General features: G+C 44.2%; 1 protein-coding gene across 1 annotated transcript in view; it reads right to left on the reverse strand.

Moving 5' to 3' along the window:
- LOC115473967 (general transcription and DNA repair factor IIH helicase subunit XPB) overlaps positions 1–22,534 on the reverse strand; it is an 83,552-nt gene that overhangs the window by 33,488 nt on the left and 27,530 nt on the right. Inside the window, exons 5-10 of the mRNA XM_030209199.1 lie at positions 22,268–22,403; positions 20,616–20,780; positions 13,626–13,830; positions 10,306–10,620; positions 7,664–7,848; positions 2,356–2,558 (exon numbers count right to left, since the gene is read on the reverse strand). Of these exons, the coding sequence (XP_030065059.1) occupies positions 2,356–2,558; positions 7,664–7,848; positions 10,306–10,620; positions 13,626–13,830; positions 20,616–20,780; positions 22,268–22,403 (1,209 nt within the window). The remainder of the gene's footprint in view (positions 1–2,355; positions 2,559–7,663; positions 7,849–10,305; positions 10,621–13,625; positions 13,831–20,615; positions 20,781–22,267; positions 22,404–22,534) is intronic.

The raw sequence follows: 22,534 nt of genomic DNA on the forward strand, positions 1-22,534 counted from the left end.
ATAATGTGGTTCACTGGCTAGAGCACTGAGCTTGTAATCAGAAGGTTGCTGGTTCAATTCCCCCTTTTACTATCCTGGTAATTTAGACATCCCTGACTGCACTTGCTTGTTTTTTTTTTTTTTCTTCCGATTTTTCCTCTCTGCATGGGTCCCGCACAGCACTAACTAAACTAAAATTACTTCGGGGACCTGCATACTGCTGTCATGGAGCTGGGGATGACATTTGAGGCTGGCTTACAAGTTGGGAAAAAAGTGTTTAACATTCGTTTTTTTTTTTTGTGGGAGGGGGTTAGTGACCACTGGGGGAGTAAGGGGAGGTCATCTGGTCATTTAGGGCACTTTTTTGGGACCTGTTCGTGAAAAAAAACGGGTCCAACAAAAGTGACCTAAATTCTCTCTAAAAATGCCCTTCTTTTTTCCATTATCGGCCGAGCACGCACATCTCTGCTCAGCCGATAACCACGCCTCAGTCCCGCCTTCACCACGCCTCCGACACGCCCCCGTCAACTTTATGCGTTCCCGCGACGGAGTGCAGTTGGAAACGCCCAAAATCGGCTTTCGATTATACCGATTTGGGCACCCACAAGAGAAAGACGTCCATCTCCCGATTTAGGTCGGAATTTGGGCGTTTTTCTCTTTTGAAAATAAGCCTCTTTGTTACTATGATCTTGCTGGTCACAGACTTGTTGCCAGTTTATACACATCTTTTTTAACTCCATATGGCTTAAAGTGCAATAAACAATGTTTAGCTTATGTGGATAGTCAAACTTGAACATTTGTTGAACAGTCTGCAAAATCTCTAACCAAAATTGCTGAACTAAGGAGCAAGTCCACCAGATGCGGTACATATCCCCCCCCCCCCCCCCCCCCCCCCCCCCCCCCCCCCCACCCCCCCCCCCCCAGCTTCATCACAATTATGCTAGCACCTCCCAGTCCCTGAATTAAATACATGCAGGAATCGCTTAGGAGTGTAGTACCATTGATAAAACATCTTATATCCATTTTTCATAAGATTAGCAGATATTGAAACCTTTATTTAAAGCATTGCTCCCACTGAATGAATTCATAGGTTGAAGTATAAAGGTGGGTTTTCAGTGAGGCCGTGAAGCGAAGATACGAACGCTCCGCCCTAAGTTCAGCAGAGAGGGAGCAATCAAAAAAGAACACAGAATGCCTTGTGGATTCCAATCTAGAACAATGGACAGAAGGGGCAGATAACTGGTTTCCTACACAGGAATGCACAGTGCGTCCAGGTCTGTAAGGGACAATAAGGGAAGAGAGATATGGGAGGAAAGATGGTCACCACATCTCAAAAAAGATATAGTGGAATTAGAAAAGGTGCAGAGAAGGGCGACAAAAATGATAAAGGGGATGGGACGACTTCCCTATGAGGAAAGGCTAAAGCGGCTAGGGCTGTTCAGCTTGGAGAAAAGGCAGCTGAGGGGAGATATGATAGAGGTATATAAAATAATGAGTGGAGTTGAATGGGTAGATGTGAAGTGTCTGTTCACACTTTCCAAAAATACTAGGACTAGGGGGCATGCGATGAAGCTACAATGTAGTAAATTTAAAATGAATCGGAGAAAATTTTTCTTCACTCAATGTGTAATTACTCTGGAATTCGTTGCCAGAGAATGTGGTAAAGGTGGCTAGCTTAGCGGAATTTAAAAAAGGTTTGGCCGGCTTCCTAAAGGAAAAGTCAATAGACCGTTATTAAATGAACTTGGGGAAAATCCACCATTTCTGGGATAAGCAGTATAAAATGTTTTGTACATTTTTGGGATCTTGCCAGGTATTTGTGACCTGGATTGGCCACTGTTGGAAACAGGATGCTGGGCTTGATGGACCTTTGGTCTTTCCCAGTATGGCAATACTTATGTTATATCCTGTAAGGAACCAGTTGCCAGTGATGCTTCTTCAGGACAGGGGCGATGTAGACAAGTTGCTGGAGGAAAAGTCCATAAACCATTATCATTCTTTCAGGTTTTTGGAAGAAAGAAGAGTGGCTATGGATTTTGCCTGTTCTGACCTGTGCTCCTCACCCTTCTAACATTGTAGCCCTATTCCAACTGTGTCTGTTTAACCGTTTTATTTTTGTGACGTGTTTTTTGTGTGGCTATTTTATTTAATTTTGTAAACTGCATTGATTTCTTTTGGTGAAGTGCAGCATCGCAAATGGAATAAATAAATATTGTTATTTCTTATGTTCCTCTGAAAGTAATGGAGAAAAAAAAGTACAGTTTTCACTTCTTGGCTGCTAGTTACTTTTGTGTACACTGATTTGGAAACCGCTTAAGTCGTGGGTGGTGTCTAAATGTTAAATATAAATAAATACATTTTCTTTCCACTACTTACTTGTTCAGCCGGATGGCATACTCCTTCAGGGCAAAGACATTGTCTGCAAACACAATGATCTTGTCGTTTCTCCGTTCATGAAATTTAATCAGAAACTGGCATGCTCTGAATTTATTTGGGTTCATTGTGTAGAGCAGTATTCGTTTCTTTGTCTTAATAGCCACATATTCTCGATAAAATTCGGGAGACATTGGGCACCAGACCTGTAAGCATAAAAAAGTGAAATAATCTTATGCAAATGTTATCTGCTGTCTACAAAGTAGCATGGTAGCAGTGTTCTACTAGCTTTTGCAGGCAACACACACACAAAAAAGATGAAATTTCATTCATACCTGTTATTTCTTTTCCTTGAATTCTGCTAGACCAGCCTAAATAACTGGGTTGTGCTCCTTGACCAGCAGATGGACGTAGAGAAACTGAACTCTTCCAGCAGTACCATCAATATAAGGGCTAGAGCAGCCTGGAATGCTTCAGTATGCCAATGCCAAAGTAATTCGACACGATTGACAAACCCCCTAGGGAACCACAGCAGAAAGTCAACAAACTATCCTTCCCAAAACAGCTATTTACAATATAAGGCTGAAGGCAGAGAGAGCGAATGAAATCCAGAAATATCTCGCTCGATGCTGCAGTATACCAGAGTGGGTCCTGGACTGGTCTAGCAGGATTCAAGGAAAGCAAATTAACGGATATGAATAATTTAATCTTCCATTTAATCCTGCTAGACCAGTCCAAATGAATAGGATGTAGAAAACCAGTACATCATAAATCAGGGGAAGACAAGGCCCTCTAAAGCATGGCCCTGCCAAAAACACTTCATTCATGGGAAGATCATCAGGCTCTTCTCTTGAGTACCAAATGGCAGTAATATCATGAAAGTGTCTAGATTGGGCTCCATGAGCTCCAAGGCATAATTCTGCTGTGCCACCTCCAAACACATTGATTGGAGGTCACAAGGGTGCAGCCCAATGAGTAGGCCAAGCCAACCCTGTGCTCCCACAAAGAGGGCCCACTGTTCCTCATTACAGCCTTTGGCAGCAGAGGAGGTACAGGAGAAAGGGCCTCATCCTTCACTGCCCCTTCTGCACTCTAGAAGAGAAGAGGAGAAACACTGTTTTCTCAGAGCAGAACCACCCAGTCCTTCATGTGAGACCGACTCCCAGAGTTCCTGGCTGCCAAACATGCTTTATTCTAGGTGAAGTCAGACCACAATGACTTCCTGAGGTCTCTGATCAGCTTTCCTAAGGAGAAATTAGGTCTTACCAGATAATTTTCTTTCCATTAGTTCTTCCCACTATTCAAGAATCTGTGGGATAGCTGTGACTATCAACCAGCAGCTGGAGATAGAGCATTGAAAACTGAGATGAGACATCTCTCTTGGCATCCAGTCCAGCCCTCAGTATTTACGTAGACAAGCAGTAAGGAGAAACTCAGAATAAACACAACCTTACACAACTCGCTAACCTAACACTAACCAAACAAGCAAACACGTGTGGACCTCTCTCATCTCTGGACAATTGCAAAGCTCTGGAAACATTGGGCGCTCTAGCTGAGAGGAGGACTTCCTGTCCATACGAATGGAAGCGTGCCTGAAACTGGGACTCCGACCATATTGCTGACGACAAGGCCGGTGCCGTCTGTTGTCTTGAAACTGAGAGCTCCCTAAAGACAGACGACCACAAGCTTTCCTCTTATCCTCTGACAATCGCTGTGGCTTAGTTTTCCCTAGTTCTTTCACCAAGTTATTGAGATCTTCTCCAAATAGCCCCTTGTCCCAAAAGAGCAGTTTAACTAGACATGACTTTGACGCTGCATCCGCTGCCCAATGCCACAACCAGAGTTGCCAACATGCCATGAAAGCCAAAGAATACTGCGGGCTGTAACCCATATCATCATAAATAGCATCCACCAAGTAGGCCAAACCCGCTTCCAGCTGGGTGTAATGATGCCCATCTTGTGTTGCTGACTGCTGATGTCACTTCAGGCATGCTCTTGCCAACAACGAAATAATGGCAACAAAGGATTCAGCCACTAATAATGAGAAGTCTCAGCATCCAAAAAGCCAAGCCAAATGGTCAGAGGTCCTCTGTTTCCCCCAAAATGGCAGCCACTCCCACCACAAATTCCTCTTACTTAATGCTTATATTCCGAATATATTCCTGTTGAGTTCAATGCGGATTACAACACAAAGAGATCTAGGAATAACCAGGAGAATTACACTTATAGCAGCAATTTCTTTTAGAGAAATAACCAATACATACGATTACCTTAATAAATAGTCTAAATAAACATGTTTTCAGAAATTTCCTAAATGAAAAGTAATCATTCAAGTATAAATCTATATTACTCCTCCTCCATCATCTAACGTTGGCTAACACATTCTATTAATGAATTCCCAGAAGTTAGAAAGTAATAAAACAGCAGAGCTATTGGAAAACCCTGAGGAACAGCATCAGGGATCAAAGCTGATTACTCAAGATGAGCATGCCATTATAAATTATTAGAAACCAAGATGATGATATTTCAGGAAAGTTAAATAGCATGCTAACCTGTCCTGAAATTTGTCTAACGATTCCCAAATGTGGGATACATCATCAAGATTTGGTTCCCTCTTCTTCTGGAGTGGTCCTCCGAAGAACCGTGGAGTGTTTTCCAACCCTCATCACTCAGAACGAGGGGTCACTTCTACATCCCAACCTCCAGTCTCTGGCTCTCACGGCCTGGATGTTGAGAGCTTAGAATTCGCCTCCTTGGGTCTTTCAGAGGGTGTCGCCCAAGTCTTGATTGCTTCCAGGAAAGATTCTACAAAGAGGTGTTACTCTTTTAAATGGAGGAGGTTTGCCGTCTGGTGTGACAGCAAGGCCCTAGATCCTCTTTCTTGCGACACCACGTAACCAAAGACCATAATGGACATATCCTAACTCTTCCTCTCCCTCTCTAAGCTCTCCCCAATTGTCTTTACCATACATGTACCTCATTCTACTATAATATCACCTTGATATTGTTCACACCGGAATCGGTTAACGCCGTTTACATAGTAACATAGTAGATGACGGCAGAAAAAGACCTGCATGGTCCATCCAGTCTGCCCAAGAAGATAAATTCATATGTGCTACTTTTTTTTTTACTTGTACTGTCCTCTTCCGTGCACAGACCGTATAAGTCTGGCCAGCCCTATCCCTGCCTCCCAACCACCAACCCCGCCTCCCAACCACCAGCTCTGGCACAGACCGTATAAGTCTGCCCAGCACTATCCCTGCCACCCACCACCGGCTCTGGCACAGACCTTATAAGTCTGCCCAGCACTAGTCCCCCCCTCCCAACCACCAGCCCCAGCACAGACCGTATATGTCTGCCCACACTAGCTCCGCCTCCCAACCACCAGCTCTGCCACCCATTCTAGGCTAAGCTCCTGAGGATCCCTTTCTTCTGCACAGGATTCCTTTATGTTTATCCCACGCATGTTTGAATTCCGTTACCGTTTTCATCTCCACCACCTCCCGCGGGAGGGCATTCCAAGCATCCACCACTCTCTCCATGAAGAAATACTTCCTGACATTCTTCTTGAGTCTGCCCCCCTTCAATCTCATTTCATGCCCTCTCGTTCTACCGCCTTCCCATCTCCGGAAAAGGTTCGTTTGCGGATTAATACCTTTAAAATATTTGAACGTCTGTATCATATCACCCCTGTTCCTCCTTTCCTCCAGGGTATACGTATTCAGGTCAGCAAGTCTCTCCTCATACGTCTTGTAACGCAAATCCCATACCATCCTCGTAGCTTTTCTTTGCACCACTTCAATTCTTTTTACATCCTTAGCAAGATACGGCCTCCAAAACTGAACACAATACTCCAGGTGGGGCCTCACCAACGACTTGTACAGGGGCATCAACACTTCCTTTCTTCTGCTGGTCACACCTCTCTCTATACAGCCTAACAACCTTCTAACTACGGCCACCGCCTTGTCACACTGTTTCGTCGCCTTCAGATCCTCAGATACTTACGGTACTATGTCAGCCACATTGAGCCTGCAAAGAGGTGGGAAAATGTGGGATACAAATGCAACAAATAAAATAAAAAAGATAGGGTCAGTGCTGGCAGTGGCTTTCTTTAAGAGGACTAGGGTTATCACTGTGACGATGTTAAACGGGGGGGGGGGAGGAGAAAATGATGTTAGAAAATATTGATGATGCAGTTACGATGTATGTATGCAACTGTGACCTGTTCTTATGTTTACGAAGTGTTTGAATTTATTGATTATGTTCACAATGTTTATTATCATCAATAAAAACCGTTGAAACATAAGAGGACCAGGGTTTACTCTGAACAATCAAGCAAAGTGAAGTACATGATTAATGTAAGTACAGGGGACATTCAACCAATCTAATTGCTTGACTTAACATGATCCTCGCCTGTGAAGCCAATCAGGTCAAAGGATCAAGGGTGAACATTTCCCTATGATGCATTAAAACAAAGAAAATCAGAATTTAAAATTCCAAGGTGATTTATAGTAGGGATTTTAGTTTTATAGGTTCTTTGAGGTCTTTAAAAGTATATTAGTCTAGGTCAGGGGTAGGCAACTCCGGTCCTCGACAGCCGCAGGCAGGTCAGGTTTTCAGGATATCCACAATAAATATGCATGAACTTGATTTGCATACCCTGCCTCCATGGTATGCAAATCTATCTCATGCATATTCATTGTGGATATCCTGAAAACCTGACCTGCCTGCGGCTCTCGAGGACCGGAGTTGCCCACCCCTGGTCTAGGTGATTGCTTGTGTCTCTCCTATCCCTGTTTTGAAGTTCTTTTGTTTTTATTGTTTTGTTACGTACACCACCTTGACCTCTTTTGAATATGTCAGTAAATCAAGTACAAACAAACATAGGTGGTACTGCCAGAGGGCATCACTGCGCAAGGATGTGGCCTGCTGGCTCAACCAGCCCACGGTGACCCCACAGTAAGATACGACAGCTGCAACACCTAATTTCTGGGTCACAAAGCTTTTATATATTGTTAACATAGCTGTTTACTCGTGTCATAATTTATATATGGTACAAGGATCAGAGAGAGTCAAGCAAGGAATACAGTAGTTCATGTTTCACTTATAAAAAAGAACAAAAGGACAAATAGAGATAGGAAAAGGAGAAAAATATAGACAAAATAATGAAAATAAACAACCACTAGCAAGCAGCCCAATGACTATTCTTTGATTACCATAAATAAATTTCATTCATAATGATAGTATGGCAAAAAAAACCAAAAAAACAACTTCTGAAACTCTATCCAGAAGTTAAACACCCTGACCTTACCTCTGCACACTGGACTTTAGCAATGTAACCATTGTTCTGTAGTTCCATCCAGTTGGCCTCATACAATTTTGGTCCTATCAAGAAGTTCAAATCTACAATTTTGTCATCTTCTCGGACGAGGGTGGCAGTCAGTCCCAGCTTACAGTGCGCCTGAACTATGGTAAGTACACGGCGGAACATCTTGGCTGGAAAGACAAGTCATGGTTTATAAATTTAATCAAAAATGAGGGGGGGAGGTGGAAACTCTACGAACAACTCCAGTAGAAAAAGGGAAAGGGAAATGGGACTTGATATACCGCCTTTCTGAGCTTTTGCAACTACATTCAAAGTGGTTTACATATATTCAGGTACTTATTTTGTACCAGGGGCAATGGAGGGTTAAGTGACTTGCCCAGAGTCAGAAGGAGCTGCAGTGGGAATCGAACTCAGTTCCCCAGGATCAAAGTCCACTGCACTAACCAATAGGCTACTCCTCCACACAGAGTAGGGATGGACCAGTGGGATTCAACCAAGAATCCAATGCAGCTGAAAGTTGGAAATATGGATAAAATCTAAAATTTATTGTATACACATCCAGAGGTCAAATACAGTGTAACAGATTCGACACAGGACCGTGTTTCAGCAAAAATGCCTGCCTCAGGAGTTACTGTTTCTGATTAGCACTTGAAATCAAACTTGATTGGCCTCTGTCTTTAGCGGCAGCGCTACAAGACACCGAAGGCTCTCTGGACTGAGTTTTTTGATGTTTTAGATGCGACTTACTATAGCCACAGAAGCCAATCAAGTTTGATTTCAAGTGTTAACATAAGAATAGCCATACTGGTTCAGAGTCCTAGGGATCTAGCCCAGTATGCTGCTTCCAACAGTGGTCAATCCAGGTCACAAGTCCCTGGCAGAAACCCAATTAGTAGCAACATTCCATGCTACCAATCCCAGGGCAAGCAGTGGCTTCCCCCATGTCAGTCTCAATAAAAGACTTTTCCTCCAGAAACACTAACCACTGTTACCACGTCCTCTGGCAGTGAGTTCCAGAGATTAACTATTCTTGGAGTGAAATCAGAAATGACCACTCCTGAGGCGGGCAGAAAAAGAACAATCACCCATTCAGTGTACTCAGTTATTCCTGTGTACACTGTGAAGGCTATTTCCCAACCGAAAGCCAAAAAGCACGTTCACTTGCAGAATAATCACCTCTTATCCAAGACAGTTTTTGTTATCTTTCTCCACTGCACACTAGCTGAGCGTGCAGAATCCCCTCTCCCATTCATATCGGCACCCTTCCACTCTTACATCAGACCACAGGATCCCACAATCTAAACAGCCACCTACCGAAGTGGAACTGTTTATCTGAACATTCAGCCTCTTAGGAACCTGTAGCTTTTCTGGTCAGCTTCCAATAGCAGCATGAAACATTGATCTAGTCCACATAAGAGGCATGCAGCCTGACGAACAGATCCAGCTGCATGGTTGCCTGCTTTCCCCCTAAGACCTCCTTGCAGCCTGCCAGAAAGGTCCAGAGGCTAATTAAATTTTCATTCACAAGTTTCTATTTGCAATATCAATCTACCTTTCCTAACTAGTTCTTCTGCTCTACCACTGTTAAGTGTATTCTGAAAATCCCTCAAGAAATTGGTTTTAGTAAGCTCTCATGCTTCAGAGCTGTAAGAATCATCAAAGTGACTCATACATAGTTCCAGGCAAAGGGCAATACACGGAGCTACACTCCTAAAGGTAATTACACGTGGCTGTTTTAGAGAAGAAGGGCCGAATGGCCCTGCAGCAGAGGCAGAGAAGTTAAGAAGAGTTTTGGGCTAGATGAATGGGTTCAGAGAGAAAACACTAGGCAGAGATATCAAGGCAGGACAACTGCTAGAGCTTGCTACTGAACACTTTTCACCAGCCTTCCACTTAGCCATCTCTCTCCTCTTCAATCAGTCCAAAACTCTGCTGCGCGACTCATTTTCCGCCAGAATCAATATGCTCACATTAGCCCTCTCCTCAAGTCACTTCACTGGCTCCCTGTTTCCGCATTCAATTCAAACTTCTCTTACTGACCTATAAGTGCATTCACTCTACCACTCCCCAGTGCCTCTCCACTCTTGTCTCTCCCTACGCCCCCGCCTCGAGTACTCCGTTCTGTGGATAAATCTCTCTTCTGTCCCCTTCTCCTCTACTGCTAATTCCAGACTCCGTTCCTTTTATCCCGCTGCACCTCACGCCTGGAATAGACTTCCTGAGCTTGTACGTCTAGCCCCGTCTTTGGCTGATTTCAAATCCAGGCTAAAAGCCCACCTCTTTACCACTGCTTTTGACTCCAAACCACTTTATCCCCACCTCTTTAATTCCCTTACCTCTTAGTTGTGCTGTCTGTCTGTCCTATTTAGATTGTGAGCTCTTTGAGCAGGGACTGTCTTTTCATGTATGGTGTACAGCGCTGCATATGCCTTGTAGGGCTATAGAAGTGATAAGTAGTAGTAGTAAGGGAAAGGTAATGTGCACACTGATGCCCATCAAAGACTTCAGGACAGAAACAGGGCTGACATATATTTAAAAAAAAAAACAAAAAACCAAGCTACGCAAAGAACAAATTCAGACTTAAGGACGGTTGTTCATATGTTAATGTTGGGTTTAAAACTTCTTACCAGGTATGGTATGCACCTCATCGAGAATCATGAGTCCCCACTCTTGACTTTTCAGCCACTCCATAACTCTCTCTGCTTCCCACGACCTTTTAGTCGTGTGACCCAGCATGGAGTACGTGCTAATAGCAACCGAACAGCCAATTGGTTTGTCCTTAGCATCGGATGTGAAGCGACAGATCTGACTGTCATCTATGGTGGACCACATTTTAAACTGGGCTTTCCACTGCTCCACCGAAACAGCAGAGTTACCGAGTACCAGGCACCGCTTCCGTACTGTACAGGCAGCTGTAACACCCACTAAAGATTTCCCAGCACCTAGATGGGGAGGTGGAGGGAAAAACCGTAAGTCAGCAAAACCACTACAGTGCCTGAAATACTCTAAACTGGACAGTGCTATGGGTCCGAGATAAAAGAGAAATGCATAGTCAAGATCGGGACGCGGGGCTTGAGGTTGGGAGGCGGGGATAGGGCTGGGCAGACTTATACGTTCTATGCCAGAGCCGGTGGTGGGAAGCGGGACTGGTGGTTGGGAGGCGGGGATAGTGCTGGACAGACTTGTACGGTCTGTGCCAGAGCCGGGGTTGGGAGGCAGGGCTGGGGAGGTGAGGATAGTGCTGGGCAGACTTATATGGTCTGTGCCAGAGCCGGTGGTTGGGAGGCAGGGCTGGTGGTTGGGAGGTGAGGATAGTGCTGGGCACACTTATACGGTCTGTGCCAGAGCCGGTGGTTGGGAGGAGGGGCTGGTGGTTGGGAGGCGGGGATAGTGCTGGGCAGACTTATACGGTCTGTGCCCTGAAGAGCACATGTACAAATCAAAGTAGGGTATACACAAAAAGCAGCAAATATGAGTTATCTTGTTGGGCAGACTGGATGGACCGTGCAGGTCTTTTTCTGCCGTCATCTACTATGTTACTATGTTACTATGCATATGCATTTTTAGATCAAATACAGATTATAGCAGGCTGCATTTTCCCTTTTGAGCTGCTTGCATTACTGTTCTTCAGTTAAACAGATGTAACACATAGTTCAAATGACCAGAAAGACAGGCCAGAACTGTTAAGCAGCGGTGTATGGACACTTCATCACCTGATATGTCATCACATATTCAAGCTAAATGTATTCAGACTGTGTGTGTGGAAAACTTACAGCCAATGGGGGAAGGGGGGGGGGGGGGGTGCAACCACACATCCCCGCCTGTTCTTTTGTGCCTGTCTGAAATTAAATGTAAATAAAACAAAGATATTGTTGTCACCATATGCTTCCTCTGATATTTCTGGATTGTTCCAGTTTGATGAAGAGGTAATTCCGATTGTTAATGAGTTAAGAGATTTGGGTATAATCGTAGATTTCAGCTTAAAGTTGCATGTATATAAAACTTTGAAGGATGTTTTCTTTAAATTGCAATTGATTAGATCTCTAAAGAAATTATTAACCTCAAAATTTTAGATCAGCAGTTTAGAGACTTATAATGCCGTGCTTTGACTACTGTAATGGCCTTTTGATTGGAAGACCTAAATCTCAATTGAAAGCTTTACAAATTACTCAAAACTTTGCATTGGTTACCCACAGAATATCACATTAAGTTTAAAATTTTGTATCTTGTATTTAAGACCTTCAGGTATCTATAATGTTAGCAGCAAAGCTGCATGTATATCAATCTCTGAGACTTTCGAGATCTGCAGAAAAATTAAATTTAGACATCCCGTCATATCGGGCCATAAAATTGAGTGAGTATAGAGCATCTATTTTTCATTTAGCAGGCCCTACTATGTGGAACAATTTACCACTAAGACTCAAAAAAAAAAAATCAGGAGGTAAAAGGGAAAGGGAAATGGGACTTGATATACTGCCTTTCTGAGGTTTTTGCAACTACGTTCAAAGCGGTTTACATATATTCAGGTACTTATTTTGTACCAGGGGCAATGGAGGGTTAAGTGACTTGCCCAGAGTCACAAGGAGCCGCAGTGGGAATCAAAACCAGTTCCCCAGAATCAGAGCCCGCTGCACTAATCACTGGGCTACTCCTCCACTAGCAACGTTCCATGTAGAAACCTGCCCTTGCAGATCAGCAACACGGCCGCGCAGGCTTCTGTTTCTGTGAGTCTGATGTCCTGCACGTCAGACTCACAGAAACAGAAGCCTGTGCGGCCGTGTTGCTGATCTGCAAGGGCAGGCTTCTACATGGAATGTTGCTAGTGGTATAGCAACATTCCATGTAGAATCTCCAATAGTAGCAACATTCCATCTAGAATCTCAAATAGGGAAAGGGAAATGGGACTTGATATACCGCCTTTCTGAGGTTTTTGCAACTACATTCAAAGCAGTTCAATTCCCACTGCAGCTCCTTGTGACTGTGGGCAAGTCACTTAACCCTCCATTGCCCCTGGTACAAAATAAGTACCTGAATATATGTAAATTGCTTTGAATGTAGTTGCAAAAACCTCAGGAAGGCAGTATGTCAAGTCCCATTTCCCTTTCCCTTATGACATCACAATATCAGAAGTGAGCCAAGTATCGGGCAATCAAGCCATTGTGACATCACTGATGAGGTTGGCTTTTATTGGTGGAATGAATGGAGGAGTAGCCTAGTGGTTAGTGCAGTGGACTTTGATCCTGGGGAACTGAGTTCGATTCCCACTGCAGCTCCTTGTGACTGTGGGCATGTCACTTAACCCTCCATTGCCCCTGGTACAAAATAAGTACCTGAATATATGTAAATTGCTTTGAATGTAGTTGCAAAAACCTCAGAAAGGCGGTACATCAAGTCCCATTTCCCTTTCCCTTTTATTTTAAATGTAAATATCTTTGCAGTGTAAGTTTTCCATGCACATAATTTGACTACAGTTAGCTTTCTATGAATGACGACATGTCGGGCAATGAAAATATTGCTTTCCTATGCCTAAATATAAGCCTCATGAAAATTTTATGTGTAAAACGTTTTAGCAAGGCTCATATTTAGGCACAAATGTGTACTGGCATGCTCCCTCCACTCCAATTTTTTGCGCATATAATTTGAATACCTTTAGCTTGAAGTGTCAAAAAACTCTCAGCAGCATTTCACAGTTCTGGGTGGCCAGAAGTCTAGCATGTCACCATTAGGCAGTTCCACTTCTCCCGCTAACTAAACCAATCACTTAATGAAAAACCACCATATGATAAGAGTGCTCTAAAATCATCTTTTCAGTATCTTAATTTGTGTGCAACTGTGCTTAACTGCTAAACGTGCATTACCACTCATTGTGGATTTTTGCCACAACTGTAAAATTTTAGAAAATAAAATTTGGTGAACAATATCTGCGCAAATCAGACCAGTGACCTACCGCATGGGAGCACAATAACACCAGACCTAGCACGTCCATTGCCGAACATCTTCCTAAGACTCTTTTCTTGGTAAGGCCGAAGGACAGCAGTTGGCTTGAGGTCAATATTAATATCTGGATTGACGGAGTCATTCCTGAAATCGTATTCTGCTAGCAAAGGGTATTCCAGGTGAATACATCGTTTCTGAAGCTCTTCAATCATTTCCTAAAACACATTCAAGATATCTAATGAGCCCAGACAGAAAAATCTTGCTTGCTCTTCCTGCCCCAATGACAAATATCAAATTAATATACTAAACTGGGAAGGTACACAGATTACCCCCCATCCCAACCCTCTCTTCTAAAGGAATCCTGAGAGTCAAATATGGTTCTGATTATGAAGCATGAGGAGGTTTAGCTAGGCATTTCCACTGACTTATCAAGGGGCTGATTTTCAAAGCATTTAGACTTACAAAGTTCTATAGTAACCTATGGAACTTTGAAAATACGCCTCTAAGTCTTCAGACATCATCTTTGGTACGTAGCAGAGAACTTGTGATGGAAAATATTAAGGATTGCTTTTCAGTCTTGCTTTAATCGATAATACATTTTTAAAATCTTCTGTCTTTGATCAAAAGTGACTTTCCTGGTATATCTCAAAGAACAGGCTGGAATGTAAGGCACATCTTAAGAACAGGTTGGAATGCTTCTGAAGCCAGCTTGTGCAGGAGGAAGGCGGGGTATGTTTGAGGTTTGGTAGATAAGCCACCTGGCCAGTGGTTTGTTTACCTGAACTGAGAGCATTAGACTGAATCCTCACGTACCTGGATAAGTTTTAATAAAAAGGGGGCTTTTTGCAGCAGAGCCTTGGGGCTCATTCTGTGGATGCACGCATCGTGCAGAAAAGATTTGTTCCTGGTCTGGAGACTTTGGGCTTTTCGCTGCAACGGGCCCCCCTGCTGATGAGATAAGGGCCTGAATGATGTAATTCCTGACCAGTGATGATGTATGTATAAATATATGTCTTTCTTATTTTACTTTTCTATAGCCTTCCTTTAGTAATGTACTCGATTAGTATGTGTATTTCTTAATCATTGTGATGCAGTAACAATAATGACTTATACACTCTCCAATTAAAGTGCAAATAAAGAGTTTCATTTACCCAATATGAATCTAAAAGAATCTGTAGTATTTTAGTCTTTGAGCAGTCTGCAATACCGAAGCAATACAGAACTGCAATTAAAATGCCAACTGTTGAGAGGAAGAATGTGTTGCCCTTTCAAAAACCCCACAACATAGTAAAGCACTGGTAACGATGTAAAAATTATGCTCTTACCAGATAATTATCTTTCCTTTAGTCATACCAGACCAGTCCAGACTGATGGGTTATGTACACCAGCCGATGGAGAAAGAGAAAGTTAGTTCCAAGTAATTCATCCCTTAAGGGAATCATGCAGCCTGGAACATTCAGTATTTTGAATAGCCAAGCCTTGGTGCTCCAAGATATATACCGGTAGTTACGAACACTGAACAAATTCATGAAGCTAAACCACGAAGAGAGGCTGAAGTTCCACAGACAAACAGAGAATCCACTGAAACAGAAGATGTCCGTAATGATGAAACAGACAACTGAAGAGGTGATATCTGTGAATAAATACTAAATGAAAGAAAACACTAAAGGGCGAGGGCTCAGGACTGGTCTGGTTTGACTAAAGGAAAGAAAATTATCAGGTAACACTTAATGTCTCCTTCCAGTATATAGTTTTCCACTATTCCAGAATCTGTGAGATATTCAAAAGCAATGCCTAGAGTGGGTGGGATCTTGGCACTGCCGCCCCGAGGACCACAGCCCCAGAACTGGCTTCTGAGCACACCACAATGTCCAACTTGTAGTGCTTAGCAAAGGTTTGAGCGCTGACTATGTTGCTGCCTTGCAAATATCCACCAGAGACAGTAAGCTAGTTTCCGCACAGGATGTCACTTTATGCATTGTAGAATAAGCCCACAAGGCCTGAGGAACCTGCTTCCTTGCAAGCAAATAAACTGACAAAATAGTCTCCTTCAGCCATCTAGCAATTGTGGGCTTGGAAGCCAAGAGGCCAAGCCTTTGCTTACCAAAAAGTACAAATGGTCTGTCCAATTTGCGAAACTCATGACTTCCAGATATCTAATGAGGACTCTACACATGTTGAGAAGCTTGAAGAATACCGAGCCTCTTCGTCCTCTCTGTGAAAGGATGGAAGCTCCATAGATTGGTTGAGATGAAATGCTGACACCTCTTTCAGAAGAAAAGAACCACCATGTACAATGAGACCCCTGCCACCGAACAGTGATCCCGACAAAAGAGAGCCAATGCAACAGCCACCAAAAACATTGTCTTTAGAGTAAGATCTTCACGGAGGCCTTCTGGAGTGGCTTAAAAGGAGGCTTCTGAAGAGCTGAACACAGCGTATGAAAAGGAGGCCTCCCAACAAGAATCAAAAACAATATCCAGGTGAGCTGCGTCTTCTATAGATGGCCCCTGAAACAGGCCAAAGCCACAACCCAAACTTTTAGAGAACCCAACACCAACCCTTTTTAAAGACATGTCTGGAAAACGCAAGGATGTGCATGATCTGAACAGAGAAGGGAGAAAGTCTTCTCTCAGAACACCAGCCCTCAAACCTCCTCCACACCCTTGCATATGCCACGGATACAGAGCATTTCCGAGCCTGAAGCAATGTAGCAAAGAGTGAGTCCGAATAACCTTTTCATTTCAACTGAGCCCTTTCAATGGTCAAGCTGTAAGATCAAAGGGGCACAGATCCTCCATGAGAACCGGACCATGTTTAAGTAGGCCGTTTACCTGCGGAAGACGGAAGTTATCCTTACCCTGCAGTCAAATCAGGGTCCATGAACCGTAGCCAATCCATGGCTACTAGAATTATTTGAACCCAGTGCAATGCGATCCTTTTAAACACGCGGCCTACCATTTGGGCCAAGGAGGGATGGCACAGAGTAGATGCGTCTCCAGCCAGGGCTTCAGTAGGGCATCAATACCCATCGAGCCCAGTTCTTTCTGAAGAACTTGGGCACTTCGGAATTCCTTTTCATCGCTATCAAGTCGAGGAGTAGAGAATCCCATCAGTCCACAATCAGCTGAAAACCCTGGCTGGATAGTTACCATTATCCCCGGTCCAAGGAGTCCCTGCTGAGAAAGTCCATCTCCACATTCAAGGATCCAGTGATGTAAGCTGCCAACAAGCAGAGATGATTTTTCTCTGCCCAACTCATAAGAGATGCCACCTCCACCGGCGCCATCGGACAGCTGCGGGTCCCGCTTTGCTTGTGGATATAAGCAACCGCTGTTAAACTGTCAGAGAAACTCAGACCAGGGTCCTTGCCCTGAAAGGGAGTAAAGTCACTTAAGGCATTCCGAACTGCCCTAAGCTCAAAGTGATTTATCAACCATCGAGACTCCTGTTCCATCCAGGTACCCTGTATCAGATGGAACTTGTAATGAGCTCCCAAACTGACTTGCTGACGTCAGTTGGCACCACCTCCCATTGTGTTATCAGAAAGGGAGCTCCGATGTTCAAATTCCTGGGTGACAAACACCACTGCATACTCCATCTGGTAACCAGTGTCCATGGAAGATGAAGGTCCCATACCATTTTTGTAGCTTTTCTTTGCACCGCTTTCAGTGTAAAAAGGCTGGAAGCAGTGCAAAGAAAAGCTATAAAAATGGTATGGGATTTGCGTTGCAAACCGTACGAGAGACTTGCTGACATGAACATGTATACCTAGGAGGAAAGAAGAAACAGGGGTGACATGATACAGACGTTCAAATATTTGAAAGGTATTAATCCGCAAATGAACCTTTTCGGAGACGGGAAGGCAGTTGAACTAGAGGACATGAATTGAGGTTGAAGGGGGGCAGACTCAGGACTAATGTTAGGAAGTATTTTTTCACGGAGAGGGTGGTGGATATGTGGAATGCCCTCCCGCGGGAGGTGTTGGAGATGAAAATGGTAACGGAATTCAAACATGCGTGGGATAAACACAAAGGAATCCAGTTTAGAAGGAATGGTTCCATGGAATCTTAGCGGAGATTGGATGGCGATGCCGGTAATTGGGAAACAAAACGGGAGCTGGGCAGACTTCTATGGTCTACGCCCTGATCGTGACTGGATAGGGATGGGCTGGAGTGTAAATATTAAGGGGCTTCGACATTAGCTTCAGAACTTAGTACAAGAACAGTACCAGGCAGACTTCTACGGTCTGTGCCCTGAGAAAGGCAAGGATAAATCAAACTCGGGTATACATATAAAGTAACACATACCATGTAAAATGAATTTATCTTGTTGGGCAGACTGGATGGACTGTACAGGTCTTTATCTGCTGTCATTTACTATGTTACTATATTACTAAGGTTGTACTTCTATGATACCAGAGACCAGTGGCTGAGAAGAGATTCCTGTAATGGCCCTTGCACATGCACCATTTCCATCACCTCAATCATTGATCCCAGAACCTGGATGTATTCCCAGATCCTGGGCCTGCCTTGACTGAGAATACAAATCTATTGAACCAACTTCGACCTCCATAATGAAGATCCTCTCCCTTTTTGTGTCAAATTGAATGACCAGATACTCCAACATCTGCAACAAAGCTAGTCTGCTCTTCTTGAAATTGATCACCCAATCCAGCACCTGCACAAGATGGACAACTTTGTCACTGCCATGATGTCCGAAGTATGCACAAATGAACCAGTCAAACTCTAACATTCTCGGAGCCATGGCAAGACTAAAGGGCAAAGCCCTGAACAGGAAGTGATGGCCCAGCACCGCAAAACGTAGAAACCTTCTGATGCAGTGGCCATATGGGTATACACAAATACAGCTCCTTGAGATCGAAGGTGGCGAGAAATTATCCTGCTTGAACCATGGCTATGACTTCTTTTAGTGCTTTCATATCTAAAACCAGACGAAAGGTGCCTTCCTTCTTTGAGACAATGAGGTAGATGGAGCATATGCTTTGTCCCTGTTTGGCCTGGGGAACTGAAACAATGGCCTGGAGCACCAGCAAGGAATCTACTGGCTCCCTTTTGACAAGGTGACTGCAAGAAGAGAGAAGCAACTGGGCAGAACTCCATCTTGTAAACTTCTATAAGAATATTCAGAACCCACTGGTCTGATGAGATTTTTGCCCATCTCTACCGAAACTCCTGAAGACATCTTCCCACCGGAGAAGTAAAAGACTGGATCAGCCTCACATCATTGCAAAGCTCTGGAGACACTGGGTGCTCTAGCTGACTGATAGGACTTCCTGTCTGCTTGAAAGCAGGAATTCTGCCATATTCCTTACGACCAGATGGGTACCGTCTGCTGTCTGTCTCAAAAGAGAGCCCCCCCTGAAGAAAGACAACCAGAGGCTTTTGGCTTATCCTCCAGCAACCACTGTGGCTTACTTTCTCCCATTTCTTTCACCAAGTTACTGAGATCGTCTCCAAATAACCACTTGCCCCGAAAGGGCAGTTTAACTAGATGTGACTTTGACACTGCATCCGCTGCCCAAGCTGCAATCAGAGACGCTGACATGCTGTGACAGCCAAAGAATACTGTGGGCTGTAACCCATAATAAATGGCACTTCAGGCAGGCTCTTACCATGAACAAGCTGCACACTGCCGCTTGAAGGCCCAAAGAGGCCACTTCAAAGGCTTGTTTCAGCAAGCCTTCTAGCTTCCTATCTTGTAGGTCTTTTAGAGCAATGGCCCTTCCACCAGCAAGGTAGTCTTCTTATTCACAGCCATAACAAGAAGCCCACCATGGGAAGCTGCAATTTATCTTTCTCTTCTGGAACTAAAGGGTAGAGATAAGCCATGGATCTTCCTATATATCTCTACAAGTCCTACCACAGATGAAAAAGGCTCAGGACTGATACTCTGTGTCCCATGTTCTCCAGCAAACCTCTTTTCTTTCTTTCTTTCTTTCTTTCTTTCTTTTTTTTAATGCTGGAAAAGGAGAGCTCCTGCAGAAAACAGGGAGGACAGGAAGGGAGGGAAGAAGTAAATTCACAGGGCACCACATATAGGGATCTGAATACCTCCAGATATGACTCTGCAGACTCAAGCCACCAACACAGCTCAACTGGGGACCAGTTGACCAACTGGACCAGGAGCAAATCACTCAGAATCAGAGTCTGAAAAGTGTGTCCATCTACCTGCTGGAAAAAGAAAATACTGAGGAGCTGGACTAGATGTCAAGAGAGATATGTCTCAGCTCAGTTTTCAGTTCTCTGTCTCCACCTGCTGGTTAATAGACACAATCCCCACTCCCAACGTCTTGCTCTGAGCAGCATGCTGGAACTTCTCTCACATGCTCGAGAAGTCCCAGCCTGCTGCCCAGAGCTGGAAACAAGGAGCGGGGAGCAGCAGTAGTCTATTTACTTGGCTGGCAGGGCTCAGCATCCCCACCAGCAAAGTAAAAGAGAATTCAGCAGGGGGCCCAAGCCCAGAATTTGGGAACCAGTTGTTAAAGTAGCCATGGAGGGCCCTACTTTAACAACCGGCTCCCAAATTTCTTAAAAACTTAACAACCGGCTCTTGCGAGCCTGTGAGAGCCTGCTCCAGCACACCACTGTGTGTATGTATTTATTTATACCCCACATTATCCCGAACATACTCAAGTTCAATGTGGTTTACAATAAATAAAACAACAGGCAAGATTTACAATACCATAAACAAATATCAAGTAAGATTAGAGTAGCACAAATAAGAACTAAATGATAAACCATTGATAGCCAGTTATAATCTAGCACATTCCATTAATGGGTAGAAAGCAGGCCACAAAACTTGATCATGTTGGTGCGTCACAGAGCTATACCAGTGACATTTGTAGGAATCCTTTATACCCTTGGCGTTTGTGCTACTTGGAGTAATTCCCTGGGATTTTGTTTTTTCTATTAGTGATTCTCCTGTCATCAGAATAGCGACAATGGGAAAAATCTGAAATGAAGCTCTCACTGTTCACCTGTTTGACTTCAAATGATACAGTCTGGGTTTCTTCCTCCTCCTCTTCATCTTTGTCCATTTGCTCATAAAACTCAAACAAGTCTGAGGGCACATCGCCTTTACCATGCGCCTCGGGACCTTGTGATGTGGAGGGACCAAATCCAACCTCACTTGTCTTTGCAATCTGTAACGGACAGACATGTAACTCATTAAGGGTGAAGCCCATCGACACCTAAAATTCTCTCAGGATTTGCTCAATAAGGACAAATTGTGCTTGCTATGTACTACCAACCCCTGCTACGATGTCAGAGGAAGGGAAGCCAACAGGAGTACTTGGTGAGTACCAGTGGCGTTCCTAGCCTGGATGGCACCTTGGGCGGATCGCCGATGCACCCCCCCAGGGTGCAGCACGCTCCCCCCCCCCGGCGAAATGACACCCCCCTCCGGGTGCACGCCGCTGGAGGGGAGGGGTGTCGCGGCGTGCGCCTGTGGGCTCCGACTTCGCTAACTTCGCTCGTTCACTGCAGCTCCCTCTGGCCCGGAACAGGAAGTAACCTGTTCCAGGGCAGAGGGAGCTGCAGCGAACGAGCGAAGTTAGCGAAGTCGGAGCCCACAGGCGCGTGCCGCGGCACCCCCCAGCGGCGTGCACCCGGGGCGGACCGCCCCCACTGCCCCCCCCCCCTTGGTAGGCCACTGGTGAGTACACACCCTCCTATCCTAGCCTCTCTCTCCCCTCTACCACACCCAGGTGAAATCTTCTTTCTAATTCAGTTCCTCTGCCCCCAGCCATAACTCTCTGTCTTTCATCCACCTCAACCTCAAGTCATTCCTCACTCTTCCCGGGCCTGAATGGAGGCCAAAGACGCCCCTTAACCTCAAAAGATGTAGTCCTCTCTCTCCTTGACCAGTAACACTTGCAGCCTTCTGATTTCCCATCATCTTCTCAGCTGTCCACTCTCCTCAACTGGAGCCGAAGATACAAAGTATCATCCTGCAGACTCTGACTGACAACAAAGATGGAACCACAACCTTCTCCTCAATAGCCGCAATCAGGGTGGGGGGGGGGGGGGGTGGAGATGCTGCTTCTACTGCTAATTCCTTCTGCGCCTCAACTGGAGCAAGGAGGCCACCACCTGTTTCTTCCCTGCCTGAGAGATAATCCACTCACCCCAGGCAAGCAGATCAATAGATATTCAAACCCTGAATATTTTGTTGAGGAGAGTTATAATGAAGATACTTAAAGGTAGACAAAACTAAGCTTGGAAGATTTCATCGAGTATTTACTCTATTTTCTGTTTGGGTTCTATTAAAGCTGATAGAGAAATGATGACTTTAATTTCAAGTTTATATTCAACAAAATGTAGAAGACAGATTATATATATGTTGAAAAATATTCTACTTAAGCTGGAAAAACTGTCAAATAAAACGACAGATTTAAACCCAATAACTGACTGAAAACTGACTGACATTATATGAAATCATAGAGCTTGATATCAACTATATTGCAAAAAGCCTAATAAATACAAAACATTTGCAGTGAGTGAGGATCTACAACCAACGCGGACAATCAGTTATTTAGTTCTGTGATGCCCGGATTCTAGGGTTTCAGATGCATTTGATTCCCACTGTTGGAAGTTTATACTGAAAGGCTCAGTGAACAGGCAGACTTACAGCCGATTTACTGGTGAAAGTCTCTGTGATAAGCTCCGTTTCTTCTCCTTCTGCATTTCTTAGTCGGCAGTCCTTAATAACATGGTCCTGAAGAAGTTGCTGGATTACTTCTGGATGAATGCTTTCCACAAAATACCTTCGTGAAAAAGAAAAATGCAATGCTTAATTTTATCCTGTCACAAGCTACTGAGGATCCTTGATTGCTTCTATAAAACCTGATGTTAAGAATACAGAGTGAAAAAACCTCTGATAAAAATGTCTTGGCGT

The sequence above is a fragment of the Microcaecilia unicolor genome, chromosome 7 (assembly GCF_901765095.1).
Source record: "Microcaecilia unicolor chromosome 7, aMicUni1.1, whole genome shotgun sequence".
NCBI lineage: Eukaryota > Metazoa > Chordata > Amphibia > Gymnophiona > Siphonopidae > Microcaecilia > Microcaecilia unicolor.